Below are 18,821 nucleotides of genomic sequence, written 5' to 3' on the forward strand. Positions count from 1 at the left end.
TTACTTTGGGATCCACAAAATGTAAATATTAAAGTGTTGTTTATTAATTAAGACAGATTTTTAAGCATTCAGGTACTGTTAAAAATCAAATATTTTAATTTCTCAATCATCTACTAATCTTTAGTAAAGATATACACATGTAAAACACCTTTTGGTACTGTAGGAAAAGATTCAAGTGTTTTCATTTTTATATTTGAGAGCTATGAGATCTTCCCAAAATATAGGAAAATCAATTCTCAGCTTCTAAAATCATGATGAATTTGATTTTTTTGGTTTTCTATATTTACTATTATATTAGAATATGATATTGTTATGCAAAGTAGATGGAGAAACAAATATTATCCTTTTAATTTATTAAATGAAAAATATGCACAAAGTATATGTGTATATAACAAAGGCCTAATTTTGTGAATTAGTAATACAATTATATCCAATTATAAAAATTGCATTATTTCATCATGTCTTCCCTGGAAACTTGTATTAAGAAAAGGGTAGGGTTAGACACTGACTTCAAAAAAAAGGTGCCTACTCTTTCTCAGAGAGCTGGCATAATTTATCCAAAAGGGAATTATTTTCTCTATTTAGAAAGAATAGTTTTTTTCTTTTCTAATTAATTTTGAGCTTTAAAAAATAGCTTTCTCCAATGGAAATAATTCTATAGACAGACTTTTAAAAAAAATTTCTATTCATTTATGGCCTGAAAGACAAGTCTGGTTCCATTATTCGTGATAAAAACATACTTGGGATCAGTAATCTATACAGTTTAGTGCTGTCTTAATTTTTGCAAATCTTACAAAGTAAAGTGTTCACATAGTAAATCACAGACAACAAACATGGTAATGAATGATAGGTACAGATTGTTTAAACTCTTAGGTAAAATTTGATAAGATGTTTTACATAACTTTAATGAATTGACAAACAGTTCCAGATGACAAACATACGCAAGGGATTTAGTTAAACAATTTTTTGGCAAGAACATTATGAATTTTGTAATCAGTGGAGAGCCAATGAAATACAAAGATGAGTCTAGTTAATAATCTACAATGATTAGTTAAAGAAGTATATTAGTGCTAATTTCTCTATTCATCCTGCCTTTTTTTTCAACCCCACAAGCCCTTGGCACAATGAAGTGGGTAACTTTTATTTCCCTTCTCTTTCTTTTCAGCTCTGCTTATTCGGGGAGTGTGTTTCGTCGAGATGCACGTAAGATTTTAATTTTTCTCTTATTCAAATTTATTTTGTTTTCCTAGTAAAGAAAGTTTCAGTAAACCCTGCATCTTTAAGAAGCAATTTTCCTTTAGCATTAACTCCTAGACTGTGATGATATTTTGCATTTATGAACCCTTAGGAAGTTATCTTAATATATTTCCAACATCTTAAGTGGAAAAAAAAGGTTAGAATTGTTTAGTAGATACTAAGAGCATTAGATCTTATCTAATTTGAATATAAAGGTATAAATACTTAATAATTTTTCAAATAGTATTATTGGTAATTGAATGACTTTTTTGTTTAAGAGCAAAAGAAATAGTTCACCACCACCATAAGATTTTCTGTTGTGATCACAGCCCAATATTTTGGAGCAAATGAATACCTAAATCAAATGGAGAGAAATGTAAAAAATAATATCTTAATGAGTTATTTTCTTTAGAATTTAAACAAATCTTTCTTTTCCCCTAGACAAAAGTGAGATTGCTCATCGGTTTAAAGATTTGGGAGAAGAACATTTCAAAGGCCTGTAAGTTGAAACATTGAAGAGTGAAATTTAATGTTTCTAATAGCATTGATTATTACTCTGAAGTTCTTATATTCTGCTGTCATCAGTGTCCAGACTCTAGAGTAGTGCTGTCCAATGGAATTTTCTGGATTGATGAAAATATTCTGTATCAATGCTGTTCAATATGGTAGCCGCTGGCTACATGTGGTTATTGAAAACTTTAAATATAGGAAGTGCAACTGAAGATAAAAAATTTAAATTGTGGCTGATGGCTACTGTATGGGAAAGTGTAGCTCTGGAACTCTTATATAAGCTGGATGCTGGGAAAGCCTTTAAAATATGGTTCCTTTTCCAGCACAGTTACTAAATTCCTTTACCTAGCAAATAGATCTGTGGTTTCTTGAGAGCATCTTAATATATATTTTTTATATAGTAAAGAATGAGAAAATAGTTTTCAAAAAGGTCAACTTCATCCTATAGCCTGTTTAAAGGAAGTGTGAGTGTGGTTTTAGTTTTTTTGTTTTAAATAGCCAAAGGACCTATTTAATACACCTCATCTTAACAATTACCCCTACCTAGAATGCATTTTCCTTGCTTGCTGTGTATGTGTGCATCTACTCACATGCACATACATATATTTAAACATGGTGGAAATACATATTCTCTTTTCATGGAAAACTACATATCCTCTTTGCTTAGAAAACTACATATGGCCTCAGATCATTGTTGATATGAACACGCTTTACGAATAATAGTAAGATGTATAGAATACTATAGAACATGTACTGATAACACAATTTGTTCCCTAGCATAGCTACCTACTTCATATTAAAGTTTTATTGTATTATATTTTTCTATGTCCTGTATTTCAGGGTGCTGATTGCCTTCTCTCAGTATATCCAGAAGACCCCATTTGAAGACCTTATAAAATTAACAAAAGAAGTAACTGAATTTGCAAAAACATGTGTTGCTGATGAGTCGGCTGAAAATTGTGGCAAGTCTCTTGTAAGTACATTGTGACTTTGAGTGTTATTTCATCTTACTTCAAGTAATCTTTGTCATTACAAAAGGGAAACATCACATTTTGGCTTTCTCAATTATTATTAAAAGACTATTTGTAATTAATGCTCACAAATGGCTAAAGATGGAGAAATTCTAGCTATGCCCACAATTTTAAAAACATTTCTTTACTGAGACCACACACAATGGCCATAATGTATTTAAATGGAAATTTGTCATTTGTAAAAGTTCCTTTTTAAAATCTAAAGTTTGACTTATTTTCATAGAGGTTGATAGAGATAGCATGCTTTTTAACCTTCAGAAAACACTCCGATGAGTTTTGTGCTAATTTTGTAACCTGGGTAAAATAGTGTACAGCTATGTATTCCTCATTTTAGGCATACTTATATTTTACATATAATAAAATATTATGCCATTCATACATTTTAAAGGACTTTGAGTTGAGTTTTTGGTATTTTTAGAAAGATTTTTAATACAAGGAGAGGCTTATGTTTCTTTCACCATGCACTTTACATATACTTTTCTGGGTGGCAAGTTCATTTTTTATTTATCACTGAAGCTTTTCCTCATCTCATCTCATCTCTCCCTCAAGTCAGAATCAACACTTTAACTCCACAGAGTGTTATGGTTTTAAATATAGATTTTAAAAATACATTTTCTGAAAATTAATAAATTCTGTCTTGAGCAGTATATTTTCCCTGGATTTACAATTCTTTTCATAATAAAAATTAATGGGGATGAAAAGAATTCCATGTTTAATGGAATGTGCTTTGAGGCAAATATTTATAAAACATAAAGATCTATAGTTTAATGCAATAACAATTTATATATAGTGAACTGTGATACTTCTCAGTTGGGCCATCTCTATAATTTTTTAAGAAGTAACTGTCTCACTATTAGTTACAGTAGATAAAAGAGAAGGGTAAAATTGACAGTTGGACTTCTCACAAAGAAGCAGATCAAATGAGTAACTGTCCTAACACTTTGCTCTCTAATGTGACTTCGTCTGCTACTTAGAAGATTATTTTCCCTTGGTTTTTATTATAGTTACTCCTACTCTTTAGCCTCAGGTGTAAATAGAAGTAACATCATGCTCTGAAGCCATTGACTGTCATTTTGCCCTTCTGTTTTACTCACTGCAACTAATATTGTGACAGTTACTTCTTAAAAAATTGAGTAATTTTTAATAGATGGTCAAATCAAGGAACACTCTCTAAACCTGAGAAAAAAGGATTTTTATATAATTTCCTCACCAAGGTTTACCAATATATTACATTTTTAATATTGTTCTTTGGGTGTGAGGAAAATAAAATACTGTCCAGAAATTTAAAGCCTTCTCTCTTCCGTTTAGCATACCCTTTTCGGAGAAAAATTGTGTGCAGTTGCATCTCTTCGTGACACCTATGGTGAGATGGCTGACTGCTGTGGCAAACAAGACCCTGAGCGACACACGTGCTTGCTGAAATACAAAGATGATAACCCAAACCTCCCACGGCTGGTGGCACCAGAGGCTGACACACTGTGTGCTGACTTTCAGGGAAACACAGAGAAGTTTCTGGGATTGTAAGTAATCAGGTTTTTATGCATCAAAATTAAAAATGTTAAATTAAGTCAAGGCTTATTATAACTATTACTACAATAAAAATATTTTCAACATTAAGACTTAGAAGTTTTTGTTCTAATGGCAATTTCCAAAGAAGTAATATTGGATACTATATGATTTTACACAATGAAAAATTTGATTAGATATCTTTTGAAATTCATTGAAACAAGAAATGGTCTGCATGAAAAATATTGACACATATTAGGATACTATGAAGGTTTATATTTACTTATTCTGAGAATTAAATGCATTTTAGTTAATAATCTTGTATCACCAATATTTAACTGTTTAATTTATGTGTATATGCCATATATGTGTGTGTGTTTATATGTGTGTGTGTGTGTGTGTGTATTTAACTTTTTCATTGACTTTAAAAATGACAAAGGCAAGGTCATCATGTGCAAATTGAGTTTAATTGGTAAGTCAGATGTCTTTGGGTTTTGGAGTTTCTAAGAAAAATGTTGATAGTAATTGTTTCTCTAATACTGTCTGTTACAGAAAAAAATGACTGTCTTTTCTTCTTTTTTTAAAAATTCAGATACTTATATGAAATTTCCAGAAGACATCCTTACTTTTATGCCCCAGAACTCCTTTACTATGCTAAATTATATAAAACAACTTTGACAGAATGCTGCCAGGCTGCTGATAAAGCTGCCTGCCTGACACCAAAGGTATGCCCCAGCAGAAGGCCAAGGGAGCCAGTTTGCACTCGGACCTCCAATTCGGGACATGCTATGGCTCGATTTGGGCCACCTAAGTCTCTGACCATATAAACTTCTTTATGTGGTCAAAAAGGCTTTCCTTGCTCTTATCCACCCCCAGTACTTTTTTACGCTTTCTGAACGCCTATGGCATCCTCATTCTTCCTCCTAAGTTTTGCCGAAGTGAATCTGACAGAGGGAATCACTGTGTATGTGTCTAAATATCCCTCCTCTTTTTGCAGTGAAATAGAGAAGCTCATTTGTAAAATTGCCCAGCAAAGGGCCTCAGTTTTTATTTATCTTTTCATGAACATTTCTTATTGAGGAGGAAAGTCAAAGTGGAGAATTTCATTGCATCTAGAAGCATGGATTTATTCATTCATTTCATAAATATTTATTATGTTCTGCATCATCTTTTCTAGAGAGTTTCTTAATATGAAAGTTGGTGAAGGAGGGACTGAAATTATTTTATGCAAAATTAAGAAGTCAGCAAAATTCTATTCCCTGAGATAATAGTGCACTCTGCTCTTCTGCCTTTCCCTTTAGTTCCATTTCCTCCTGGCAAAGCCAGCATGCTGGCTGTCAGCTACCTAGGGCTTCCACTATGGCCAGACTGATTTTTCCTCCATCTACATAGGAAAATGATTATTTGCCAATAGTGAGTACTTGGGAATTTAGGTATATATTATATCTTTAAAATAATTTGTCATAGTCTATTTGAACTTATGAAGGGGTATTTCTTTAGAATCCTTAAATGTAGAATCTTTACAGATATTTTCAAAACTAATTTTTTTTTTTTTTTTGCAGATAGAGACTTTGAGGAATAAAGTACTGTTCTCATCTGCCAAAGAGAGACTGAAGTGCTCCAGTCTCCAAAAATTCGGAGAGAGAGCTTTCAAAGCATGGTATTTTAAATTTAGTTTTGTACTTTATAATGATATAAATGATGATGACAAAAGTTGACAAAATTGTATGTTTGTGTGAGCATTTATACAGTGCTTTCACATACATTTTTTTGGTTATCTAAAAGGTAGAAATTTAACAGAAGTAAAAAAAATCATAGCATAAATGACAATTTATAATTATTATCATATTTTTTTCAAGGTCTTCAAAAAATTAGAGGATTTTTTCGATATGCTAGGACAGATATTTAAACTCCCATTTATTTATAAAGACTAGAGATTTTATTGTTTTTAAAATAATTTTTAATTTTTCAATTACAGTTTACATATAATATTATCTTAGTTTTGGTTATGCACCACAGTGATTAGACATGGTATAACTTACTAATCTCATACCCATCTGCCCGCATGCATAGTTATTAGAATATTATTGACTACATTTTCCATACTGTACTGTACATCCCATGACTATTCTGTTACTATAAATGTGTATTTCTTAATCCCTTCACTGTTTTCATAAGGATCTTATTCTAATGGTCCATTGTTTTACAGAGCTGTAGTCAGAGTCTTTTATTAATTTTCTCTCCCCCTCTTCCCTGCAATTATATGAAACTGTCTGCTTGTCCTTTTATGTTCTGATAATTAAATTCAGCCATCAAAGGTTACTTCTCATTTTCTCACAGCTCAAGCTCCATTCTTAATTTCTTATTTTTGCCTGGGCCTCTATTTGTACATTACTTAGCTGGTTCTAGGGATATCCTTTAACATCTGAGCCAAAACCCCCCCGCAGCCCAGTTTCCAGTCTCTCACTTGCTAGTCAACAATTAAGCAAGACAAACAGAAGATAAAATGAAAATAATAGACATTTTGCAAAGTCTCTAAAATGATCATTTGCACTACTTTTATCTGTCACTTCTACCACCTATACCACTAATATCAAACCAAAAAAATAAACAAAAGAGCCACAAAGTGAAACAATACACAGTTAAACAGGCTGAGACTGTTTGCAGAGAAGTATCTTTGATCAGATTTAGGCAACTCTGAAATGATTTGTGAAAGCATGCAGATACTAGTTAGCATTTTACTTCTCAAAATTAAGCTTAAAGACTGTGCTGGATCAATTCTGTGGTAAAAATAAGCTTAATCAAAACTCCCTAATTTTGAAAAGTCATGCAATTTCTTTTCTCAGAATCAGAAGTTAGGAAAAAGACTTCGACATTGGTAAAAAAAAGTAACTGGAGTTTGCACAGCCCTTTCCAGTGTATAGAATGCTTTTCGATGCATTCTCTAATTTAATCCGCACAACTGTCCTTTGATTTAGCATGCAGTTGTGATGCTGCAGGGACTGAAGTTCGGCGAGTCTAAGGGACTTGCCTAGAACGAGACTGCTAGTTAGCAATCAGGTCAGATCTGGAGGTCAGACCCGGGTTCCGAACCTGATGCTCCTCGGACGTCACCTCTTTTAGAATCCTCTTTGGTTTCTGATTTTATGAATCGCTGACTGCTTTCTACCCACCACACACTTTTACAATGGATAACTCTGCCCTAAGGAAACATTTTTCCCTAAGATAACAATTTGGTTCAGAACTAGCACTAAAGTAAGAACTTATGAACTTTACACATTATTTCCATATTTCATTTGGCCATAAATTTTTTTTGTTCTAAGTATTATTTTCCTAGTGCTTTCATATAAAATATTGCACGTTAATAAAGTTTTGATGGGGGAATTTTCTTTTCAGGTCTGTAGCTCGCCTGAGCCAGAAATTTCCCAAAGCTGAGTTTACGGACATTTCCAAGCTGGTGAACGATTTTACCAAAGTCCACAAGGAGTGCTGCGAAAGCGACCTGCTTGAATGTGCAGATGACAGGGTAAAAAACCCTCCATATGAATTGAAGTTGTCTTTTATGTCTAATATGCTCAATTCTTTCCCTGCCTTATACTCTTTTTTTTGAAACCTGGCTATCTGACTCACTAGATGATCTGATTAACACATTCACTAACTTGTAATTACTGTTGTCATATTCTGAGGACAAAGGCTTAAACAGAGATAGGACAGCTGCACAAGTAGATTTCTCAGATGATATTTTTGGGAGGGGGTAGAGTTGGGAGGAGAACTGAAAAGTCCTTTGGAAATTGTGTAATTTTTTCTATATATTTTCCCTTAATATACAGATATTTAGCATGATGTCTCTTTCCTCCCAAACTATAGCACCAAATACTAGAATCCTAACCTCTTAGAACACGTTCTGGAAAACTTAAGGCAGAAATTTTACATGTGGAAGTAGGGCCTGTGACTGCAACCTTGACTAATCCTTCAAAAATCTCTCACACACTAGTTATTTGGTTTTAAAATGCCTACACTTATTGTTACGGAATATTTGGAAAAACAATACTGGGTTTTTAAAAATGTGCAGTATATACATTTTTACTTTTCAATTACAGCTTACTTTCAATATTATTCTGTATCAGTTTCAGATTTACGGCATAGTGGTTAGAAAATCATGCACATTACAACACAGAGTGGCACCCTGCTGTTTCCAGCGCCCACCTGGCCCCACATATAGTCGAAATGATACTATTTTCATATTCCCTATGATAAAATTTACATCCCTGTGACTATTCTGTACTACAAATGTGTACTTCTTAATCCCTTTATCTTTTTCACTCAGCCCCCTAATACTGGGTTTTAATTACAAAACTCAAATGTCTTAACAGTAGAAATATAAAATTAATAAATGACTAATAGGGACCCCTGTTACTGACTAGATTTTAATCAAGTGTAAATATTTTAGTAAGTTCTATCTGAGTCTCTAGGTTAGGGCACAGACTGAAAATGATCATAGAAGGCAGGTTGGTGTGTATGTCTTTAGAATACAATGGGATGTGTTCTGCCAACATAATAAGTCTGCAGAGAAAGTGTAGTGATGTCAGTTAACACCGAACAATTTTCATCAACTTGGTTACAGGCGGATTTGGCCAAGTATATATGTGAAAATCAAGATTCAATCTCCACTAAACTGAAGGAATGCTGTGAAAAGCCTCTTTTGGAAAAATCCCACTGCCTTTTGGAGGTGGAAAGAGATGACTTGCCTAGTGACCTGCCCCCAGTAGCTGCTACCTTTGTTGAAGATAAGGACGTCTGCACAAACTATAAGGAGGCGAAAGATGCCTTCCTGGGCATGTAAGTGGATAAGGAATTATCCTTTCATAGCTTTTATATGGTCTGAGAATTTAGGAAACAATTCTAGACTTTCTTTGGAGTTGTTACAATTGTTGCCTACAATGCTTACTTATCCTTCCCTCTCTGAGCCTTTACATTCTTTTGGAGAAAATTAATTAGTTTAAAAAAATCGTCATAAAATACTACCTGCTCACGGCAAAAGCACAATCAATAGAGAAGAATATAAGGTAGTAAGCGGAAGTTTTTATCATCTTCCCCTCCATTCCTTACTCCTTTGGACTGTTTCTGGAAATACGTCCAGAAACATTTTGTATAGACATAAATTATATACATATTATTCATTTATTTATTCAAAGAGTATCCCTAGAACTTACCATGGCATACATACATACATATATACACATACATACATATATATATATATATACACATTATATATATATATAATATGTCTTTATGTCTCTGTATCTATCTATGCATTTATCTATCTGTCCAGCTATCTGATGGCAGCAAAGAAGTATAAAGAGAAGTATGGAGTTTGCTGCCAGGTTCTTTATATTTGTTTGCAAAGACCAGATGCCCAGTAGCATGGCAAGGCAGTGTACATTAAATGGCAAGATAAATGATTATATATAGTCAACGGTGATAAACTTTGAATTCTTATTGTTGGATTATAACAGTATTATGGGAACTAAATAATATCGTATAAAATTACGTACCCTTCAAGATTTCATTCGTGCAGAGAGGAAAAAGAAAAATGTATAAATATGTATCTATGTATCTGAGCCTCTTTGAGATGTAGTCTAAGTCAAACAAATATACATAATCACAAATGTCACTTACCAAGCATTTACTATGTGTCAGAAAGTGTGTGGTATGCATCAATTTTGTCATGTGTTTCTCACAATCCACCTAATGAGATAACCTTTTGTTATCTCCATTCTAAAGAGGAGAAAACTCGGGTTCTGACAGTTTTAATAAGTTGCCTAAGGTGATATAGTGAAATAAGTGTTAGAGCAAGGATTTGAAAGAAGGTAGCTTTAACTCTGAACCCCAAACCCTTAGCCACCAAGCTTTACTGCATGGGGTTTAGTGAAATTGAGACTCTTGGGATATGAGCTATTCTTATGGTTATGTGATTTTTCTTGTCTATTAGTTTAAGTAAGTCTCTTTTACTTTCATCTTAATTAGGTTTTTGTATGAATATTCAAGAAGACATCCTGAATACTCTGTCTCATTGTTACTGAGACTCGCCAAGGTATACGAAGCTACCCTGGAGAAGTGCTGCGCCACCGCCGATGCTCACGCGTGCTATTCCAAAGTGGTAGGTTTCTCAAAGGAAAAATCATGTAGCTCTTTGACTGGTGATTCCAATAATAAGGAATAAAAATAATGGTAGAATGCAAAGTGTTATATAGTGCAATTGAGACATTCTCTTCAGATGGTTTCAATTTTGTGCTCTTAAAAATTTTAGGGGTGCCCTGGCTGGTGTGGCTCAGTGGACTGAGCACAGGCCTGCAAACCAAAAGGTCACAGGTTTGATTTCCAGTCAGGGGACATGCCTGGGTTGCAGGCCAAGTCCCCAGTTGGGGGCGTGGGAGAGGCAACCCATAGATGTCTCTCTCACACATTGACGTTTCTCTTCTGCCTTTCCCCTCTCCCTTCTCTCTCAAGAAGTAAATAAATACAATCTGAAAAAAAAATTTAAAAATTTTTCAGGGAAAATAATATAATAGTTAATAAAACCTAGAATAGTCTAGAGAAAAAAAGATCTGAAGAGAACAGTGTCAAGATTTTACACAATCTTGACCCTGCCTTTTCTTTTTTTTAACTCTCCTGAGAACAAAATAAGATAAATTTAAATGTGAATTGGAAGAGATATAAAGAAAGTTAGCTTATTTTTGAGATTTATCAATTATCAAGGATTGGTATCTTAAAAGGAAGTTTGCAGAATGTATTCATTTAGAATATTTTCAAAAAATTTTCAGAAGGTTTAGATCTAGTTTTACAAGAAATTAAGTAAGGAGAAGAAATCTGTTCTGGAGGATTTTTAGCATATTTAGTTATGCTACAATGGGATTTTTAGCATATTTAGGATATTTAGCACTTTTAACATATATAGTGGTTTCCAAACTTTAGAATCATAGGGAAGTGATGTTTTCCCTCTACCAAGAAACTGCTATATGCCAGGCACCATACTGGATTTGATGACCAAGGTACAATCTCTTATTTCAGAAAGCTCAGGATCCAACTGGAGAGATGGATTAATAATAATAGTGCTTATAATCATAGCTGTAATTTATTGAGATTTCACTATGTTCCCAGCAGGTTTAATTTCATTAGCTCAGGTTGTTTTTACAGAGGAATTCTCTGAGGTAAACACAACCTTCACTGCCATCTTAGAGGTAAGGTTTCTAAAACTTGGCAATTGGGAGTAAAATTCCACAGCTAGAAAATAAGTCAGGTGACCTGGCTCAAATACCAGCAGTCACACTCCAGAACCTAAATATTCTTAGTCACTTATACTATACAGTTTGGATGTACTCTTAATAGATTTGACATCAAAGATCTATTTACATTGCTTTGGGCAAAATGGAAGAAGGATCTCATTCTGCCTAGGGGGGTTCTGAGGTAGAATCCCGTAAATATAATTCTTTTATTTTTTTTTAGCTTGATGAATTTAACCCTCTTGTGGAAGAGCCAAAGGCTTTAGTCAAACAGAATTGTGAACTTTTCGACAAGATTGGAGAGTATGGCTTCCAAAATGAGTAGGTATTTTTGTTTTTGACTATTTTTTTCTTGATCAGTTTGTAATTTTTTAAGATGTAATATATGAGGGGGGACCCAAGAAAACCAAAAGTTATTTATAAAAAATGATGTATTTATTCTTACCTGTTTAAACATCAGTCACCTTCACAGTACTCTCCATTTGATGCAATACACCTATCCAGATGTTTTTTCCACTGCTCAAAATAGGTTTTGAACTCATTGATTTTGATGGCTTTTAGTGCTTCTGCCATTTTTTTTTCACCTCTTTCACATCTGCAAAGCCTTTCTCTTTTAAGGACTTTCTTCATTGAGGGGAACAAAAATATGTCACTTGGAATGAGATTGGCTGAAAGGGGAAGGTGGAGCATGGGGGTGTGATGTTTTTGATCAAAAAGTTCTGAACACTCAGTGTGATGTGGGCCTGTGAGCTTGTAAATCACCCATCATGAAATGGGTAAACACATTGAGAGAGTCTTCAAAAAAAATTCACTGAGGCCAAATGCAGTCTCTCACAAAAATACCATCAGGTACACTCATGCAGAGGGGTTTCTTGAATACTCACATATTGGGATAAACCTGTACTGCAAGGGGCCTGTCCTCTAGAAGATAAACTGGATTTTTTTTTTGGTTCCCCCTTGTAGATTCCACCTGCCATAGAACTTTCAATCATGAAAATAAAGTATATATTTCTAATCCCTTGCCATCAAGAAAGACTGGAGAAGAAGAGAGAAAATAGTTGATGAGATGTGGAGACCTATAACTGAGTGCAGTTTAAAAATTAGCCTCTTGAGACTGGGAGGGAAAATACTAAATCTTGGGATATAGGAACTGAGGATGCCCTCTGAAGGTTAAGGACTACTTTATGGACAAACTAAAGACAGCAATGCTTTACAAAACAGGAAATAGTTGGGCTTGAATAGGAGTAGCTCATGAAGTACTGTAATATGTAAGTTGACCGACTAATGTCCTGATCTAATATAGCCTTACCTATGGAGGTGAAAACAAAGGGACATATCATTCAGTAGATATTCATTGTTCAACTCACATGTCACCACTCTTCTAACTATGGGTGCCAGGGATAACAGTGATGAGCAAGTCTCCTCTCTTAAGTAGATTACAGTTACATATTGACTTTCAATCGTGATTGGAATTCCTAATAAATGATTGTTACATGCTAGATATCATGCCAGGTTGATTGCACAAATTCTTTCTTTTAAATTAATCCTTGCACCATCCCTATTGAGTCAGGTATATTTATTCCCATTTTACAGATGAGAAAACTCATCCATATCTTTCACATTTAGCACAGTGCTGATATACAGGGGTGGGAAAAATTAGGGTTACAGTTGTGAGTACACAAGACAAAGAGTTAATAAAGCTATCGTAATAATCATTACTCTCATGTCTTCCATATGAACTACTGTAAACTTACTTCTGTCTACCCCTGCATTTTAAGCTCAGCAGATTTTATTGAAAGAAAGAAACAGCTGATAAATATATTAATGTCACTGAATTGTAGTGAGTTAAGTCACTTTCCTGAAATTATACAGCACTATGGAATTTACAATTAGGCTTAATAGTTGCCCAGGACAAGGCCTTCCCCCACCCTACCCCATCAACTTGGAGACAGAGATAATTTTATGAATGGAAAACCATTTTAACTGATTTTGTGTACATGTTCTCTGCTTTGCCTACTATGTTAGAAGAAAATAGTTTTTTACCTTGATGAAAATACATGAACTATTTTGTTGTAGGCTCATAATTCGTTATACCAAGAAAGCACCCCAAGTGTCAACTCCAACTCTTGTGGATGTCTCAAGAAAACTAGGAAAAGTGGGCACCAAGTGTTGTAAGCTTCCTGAATCAGAAAAATTGGCTTGTGTTGAAGACTTTGTGAGTCTTTTAAAATATAATAAGTCAATAACAATGAATTTTTACCTTTGGATATTTACAGGCTAACTTTCAGGAGCAGGAGTGAACTAATGTGTGTGTGTGGGCAGGGCAGGGGTACGGCTGGAGGAGGTAGTAGCAGCCAGGACTTGTTACCTCTATTACCCTGACCATCAGAATGAGGATTTAGATAAGATCCCAAAGGTGATATATTGTTTTGAAAAAAATCAATGAATTTTTAATGTTCCATCCTGGCATTTAAAAATTTTTTAGTTTTGGCAGGGGTGGGGGTGGGGAGAATCTTTCCTTCAATGTATGAATATAAAACTGCTTTCTCCTCACTCCAACACATACCTTAAGATTCACCTCAGAGTTTTTTAACAAGTTATTTTCTCAAATAAATTATTCTTAAAATGTAGACATATCTCAAAGAGAAAATACTTTAAAAATTCCTTATTATTTGTAGTTTTAAATTAAATCAACCTTAGATTCAGTGTTGTTAGTTAAAATACAATACTGTCTTTGGTCCACTGAAAAGTAGAATTTTATGGGAAACTTTACCCCATATTTATTTATTTTATTGTTGATGCTATTACATTATGTTTCTTTTGAATTTCTGCCCTACTCCCTGTTCTCCAGCTCTCTGTGATCCTGAACCAGTTGTGTGTGCTGCATGAGAAGGCACCAGTGAGTGAGAGAGTTGCCAAATGCTGCACAGAATCATTGGTGAACAGACGGCCATGCTTTTCTGCTCTGGAAGTAGATGAAACCTATGTTCCCAAAGAATTTAACGCTGAAACATTCACCTTCCATGCAGATGTATGCACACTTCCTGAGAATGAGCAACAACTCAAGAAACAAACGTGAGGAGTGTTTCATTACTGCATGTGTTTGTTATTTCAACAGTGAAAACTGTAAACTAATAGGATAACTTTTCCTGAAGCAGTTATTACATTCCTTAAAAAAGAATATTTAAGTATTGGCCCTAAGTTGATAAAAGTATCAAAAATAAAATGGATAGGTTTTTGTTTTCCTAGCAAAACAAACAAATAAACCACCACCACCAACAGAACTATATTATAATCTTGCCTAGAAATCATTCAGAATAATCTTGTGGATAAAGGCTGCAGTAGAATAATATCTCAGTACAAGTTTAGTAGAAAAAGCTCAACAATTAACTGATTAATTTGTGCAGGTAGCAAATTAGTTAGTAGAAATCTTAAAATAACTTTTTATTTTAAGTTTGTTCTATGGCAACCCACAAGTAAGGCAAATCTCCAAGATGTAACTATTGAGAATGGAATTTGGGATTAAAAAAATCTAGAAATGTGAGTTCTGAGGCTTGACTCCCTGCTGCTGTCACAAGGGGTTTGAAATGTAACATAAAGTTGCTATCCTCTCTGGTGGGTTCTGATCATGACCATACACTTAAGAGTAAGATGGCAAAATTTACTGCTCTCGCATGCCTTCCTCTGGCGCTATTGTATGTGCAGATGTTAATGAAAGAGAAACCACCAGCTCCCATGAGTTTCGATGATCTTGTTTCCTATTGCTTCCCCTATTTACTTTGAATGAGCCAAATTCCAAAGACCACATATAAATATTCTCAGATTAGAAACTTTTATTTTTTAAAAACTTTATTTATTTATTTTTAGAGAGAGGGGAAGGAAGGGAGAAACAGAGGGAGAGAAACATCAGTGTGTGGTTGCCTCTTGCATGCCTTCTACTGGGAACTTGCCCCTTAACCCAGGCATGTGCCCTGACTAGGAATTGAACTGGTGACTCTTTGGTTTGCAGGCCAGCACTCAAACCACTGAGCCACACTAGCCAGGGCGGATTAGAAATTTTTAAATGGAGTCCAAGATAATTAAGCTTTAAGGATCATATATAGCTCTTAAATTGCTATAGACTTTAATATGGCATCACTTTCAAAATCTAAATAATTTATAAATGTAATGACATTTTTTCCAAAAAGATTTAACTGAAAAGAGGTTTATTGATTTATTGAGATTTATTGACACTACAGATATTGAGCAATTACACTTATGATTTTATTTATTTCTATCACTAACCTCATTAAGCAAATGAAAATATTGAAAAAATATATAGTGGTAAGCCTGGGCCTCAAGCTCAGACTTGCCTAACTCTTAAGACTTGGAATTTCAAACAGCTACACCTCTGTCTTTACTGTCTTCCTTTTTCTTTATCTGAGTAACCTTTTCTTCCTGTTTTGTTTTGTTTTCATTTAAATGCAGTGCTCTTGTTGAGCTGTTGAAACACAAGCCCAAAGCAACTGAGGAAAAACTGAAAACTGTTCTGGGAGATTTCACAGCTTTTCTACAGAAGTGCTGCGCAGCTGCTGACAAAGAGGCCTGCTTTGCTGAGGAGGTGCTGGAGTCATCTTCATTTTAACTTACCCAACATCCTTTGCTGTGGCACTCAGTCAGGCTGGGGCTTAGGGGTTTCTGTATTTGCAGGCCACCTCATACATGAGGGACAGGAACTGCATTCTATAGGGATGTCTGAAAAATGATTTAAATTAGCTCTTATTTTCTATCTTCCCACACTGGAGCATATTATTAAATGTATGTAATATATGTTCTTTTTCCAAAGTTGGGATGTTTATGAATACAGGTAGAAATATTCAGGGTTCTGAAATCTTTTGGTAGAGATATCATTAAACCAAAACATTAATTTATGTAAGCATATTTTTAAAAGTGCTGGCTTGTAATTTGGTTGAATCTGAGTGCTTGATTTTACAAGTTAGTGGGGAAGTTTACACTGAAATGCCTAAGTCCTTTAATAGTTTTCCTTATGACTTGACAGTAATGTTTTTGTTTCTTTGGAGCAATGGGTGTCAGTACATTTCCTTTTATAGATTTTAGTACTAAACTGGAATTACAAAATGAGAAGCATAGAAAATTACTTAGTAATCATCAATGGCTGTGTAAATGTTAATTTTTATCTTAATAATACTAATACTCCCCCCAAATCTGTCATTTCTTTGTATTCAGGGTCCAAAACTTGTTGCTACAAGTCAAGCTGCCTTAGCCTGAAAAGAGCACAGTCACAGGCACCTCAGGTAACTATACTCTGGATTTGCTTTTAAAAATTATTCATAATAGTTAGTATTAAAATAGTGAAGATCAACCGACCATTTGCTGATAGCCATACAGACCAGTGCCAATCAATGTTTTAAGGTCCTTGTACACATTAACTTATTTAATTCCCAAAATAGTTGCCTGAGTTGAGTTCTATTATTATTTCCATATTTCAAATGAGAAAACGAAAGCAAAGATCAAAGCGCAGACTAAGTAGTTTATCCAGCTGGTGAAAGATGGAGCCACAACTCAGTATTCAAACCAGGGCTTGACAGTTAATCACTGATACGTTCTGACCTAATGTGACACAGTAGACAGAGCCATTCAACTAAATAATGATTCAGCAGTGGATTACTTCAAGTATTAGGCTGGACGATATGCATTTTTGTAGGTTAAACAAAAAGTTGAATGACAATGATTTCACAAGGTTCAACCTAATAGCTCAATAACAAATTCATGCCATTGGAGAATATGATAGATCTACTTTATGTGAACTCTGCTTAATAGTAAATAATATACTACTAAGTTTCCAGTGTGTCAACATACTAAATTTTAATAGAATTTCTCTTCTTAGGACAAAAAAAAAGTCCACCTTAAAATTTAGATGTTTGACCATAAACATGTTTTATCCACTTTGGTTGTAAAATTTTGGGGGAGATTTTTTAAAAAATAGGATAAATTTTCTCTTTAAAAACAACTAGTCCATCTATTTTTTAGCATGAGTTTTCCAAACTGACCATGATGCTCATTCCACTACTGGACTTAAACTTATTCTTTGCCCACATGATAATACCTACACATTGTTCATTCAGGCAAAGAAGCAGCTTTGTATCTGTGCAAATTTGGTAGTTTCAAAAAAATGGTTTGTTTTAATCCTCACTGTTCAGATTTTCTTCCTAAAGGTCTAACTTGCAGGAGACACCTTGTTTTATTTTCATTGGTGAACATTGAAAATTGCAGAAAGACAATCTAAGAAATTTTATATTCATTTAAATAGATTTGAAAAATGAATCCCATTTTAGAAGCAGTACTTATATTTATCCCTTTGTTTTTCAGCTCACTCTGGAAGAAAGAGAAATGAAGACCCAAAGCTTATTCATCTGTTTTTCCTTTTGTTGGGTGTAAAACCAACAACCTATCTAAAAAACATACATTTCTTTAAGTATTTTGCCTTCTTTCTCTGTGCTGCAATTAATTAAAAATTTAAAAATCTAATGTTATGGCTCAGGACTATTATTTTTCAAAGAATAGTCGCCATTCTGACAAGTTTGTCAGTTCCTTGGCAGCCCTGCTGTTCTCTCTTTCTCCACTTCAGTAGAGGACTCCTAGTTCCTAATGGGCTAATTAATTAAAAGAAACATTAACACTACTCTGAGTTGTTAACTATAAACATTTAAAATAATATTTTAACATTATGATAATTCTGAATAAAAGAGTAATGAGTGCAGCATAGATAGAGTATACAAAACATTTCTTTTCCTTAGTACTAGAACTCTCTAAGAAATGTGAGGGACGAAGAAGACAGAGATGATTATAAGGATAGTCAAATGAGTGGGAGAAAAACACTGATCCTTGAAGAAACTTAACAGTCTAGGATGACAATATATAAAGAGTGTAAGAAATTGAACAATTTTGGAGAAGCATTAATGGAAGAGGGAATTAGGAGATCTGGCCAAAATATAGGAAGGCATGAGTAAGGCACACTGAATTGAGGAAGTACAGGACTTGGAGGGTAAAATTTTCTTGTAAAAATTAAGAGATTATGCTCATTATTGGGCCTCTTTTCCTTGGTCCCAGAAGTAGCCACTGGTATCAGACCATTGTCTAGAATTTACATACTTAAAAGTCATTTATAACCTTGTTAATTGTATATATTTTATTTTTTAGAAAATTGATTTCATACTGTACATGCCATTTCACAACTTATTTTGTCCTTAAT

The 18,821-nt window shown here is 34.1% G+C and overlaps 1 protein-coding gene across 1 annotated transcript; it reads left to right on the forward strand.

Moving 5' to 3' along the window:
• Positions 1-1,046: 1,046 nt before the first annotated feature.
• Positions 1,047-18,097, forward strand: ALB (albumin). The gene is made up of 15 exons (XM_054591527.1): positions 1,047-1,203; positions 1,678-1,735; positions 2,587-2,719; positions 4,086-4,297; positions 4,876-5,008; positions 5,846-5,943; positions 7,680-7,809; positions 8,908-9,122; positions 10,314-10,446; positions 11,793-11,890; positions 13,646-13,784; positions 14,421-14,644; positions 16,037-16,169; positions 16,796-16,863; positions 17,939-18,097. Exons 1-14 carry the CDS (start codon positions 1,125-1,127, stop codon positions 16,835-16,837), a joined length of 1,827 nt encoding a protein of 608 aa, XP_054447502.1. The 5' UTR covers positions 1,047-1,124; the 3' UTR covers positions 16,838-16,863; positions 17,939-18,097.
• The last annotated feature ends 724 nt before the right edge of the window (positions 18,098-18,821 follow it).

This window comes from Pteronotus mesoamericanus, unplaced genomic scaffold, assembly GCF_021234165.1.
Source record: "Pteronotus mesoamericanus isolate MK-2021 breed Mesoamerican mustached bat unplaced genomic scaffold, CSHL_Meso_final contig_130, whole genome shotgun sequence".
NCBI lineage: Eukaryota > Metazoa > Chordata > Mammalia > Chiroptera > Mormoopidae > Pteronotus > Pteronotus mesoamericanus.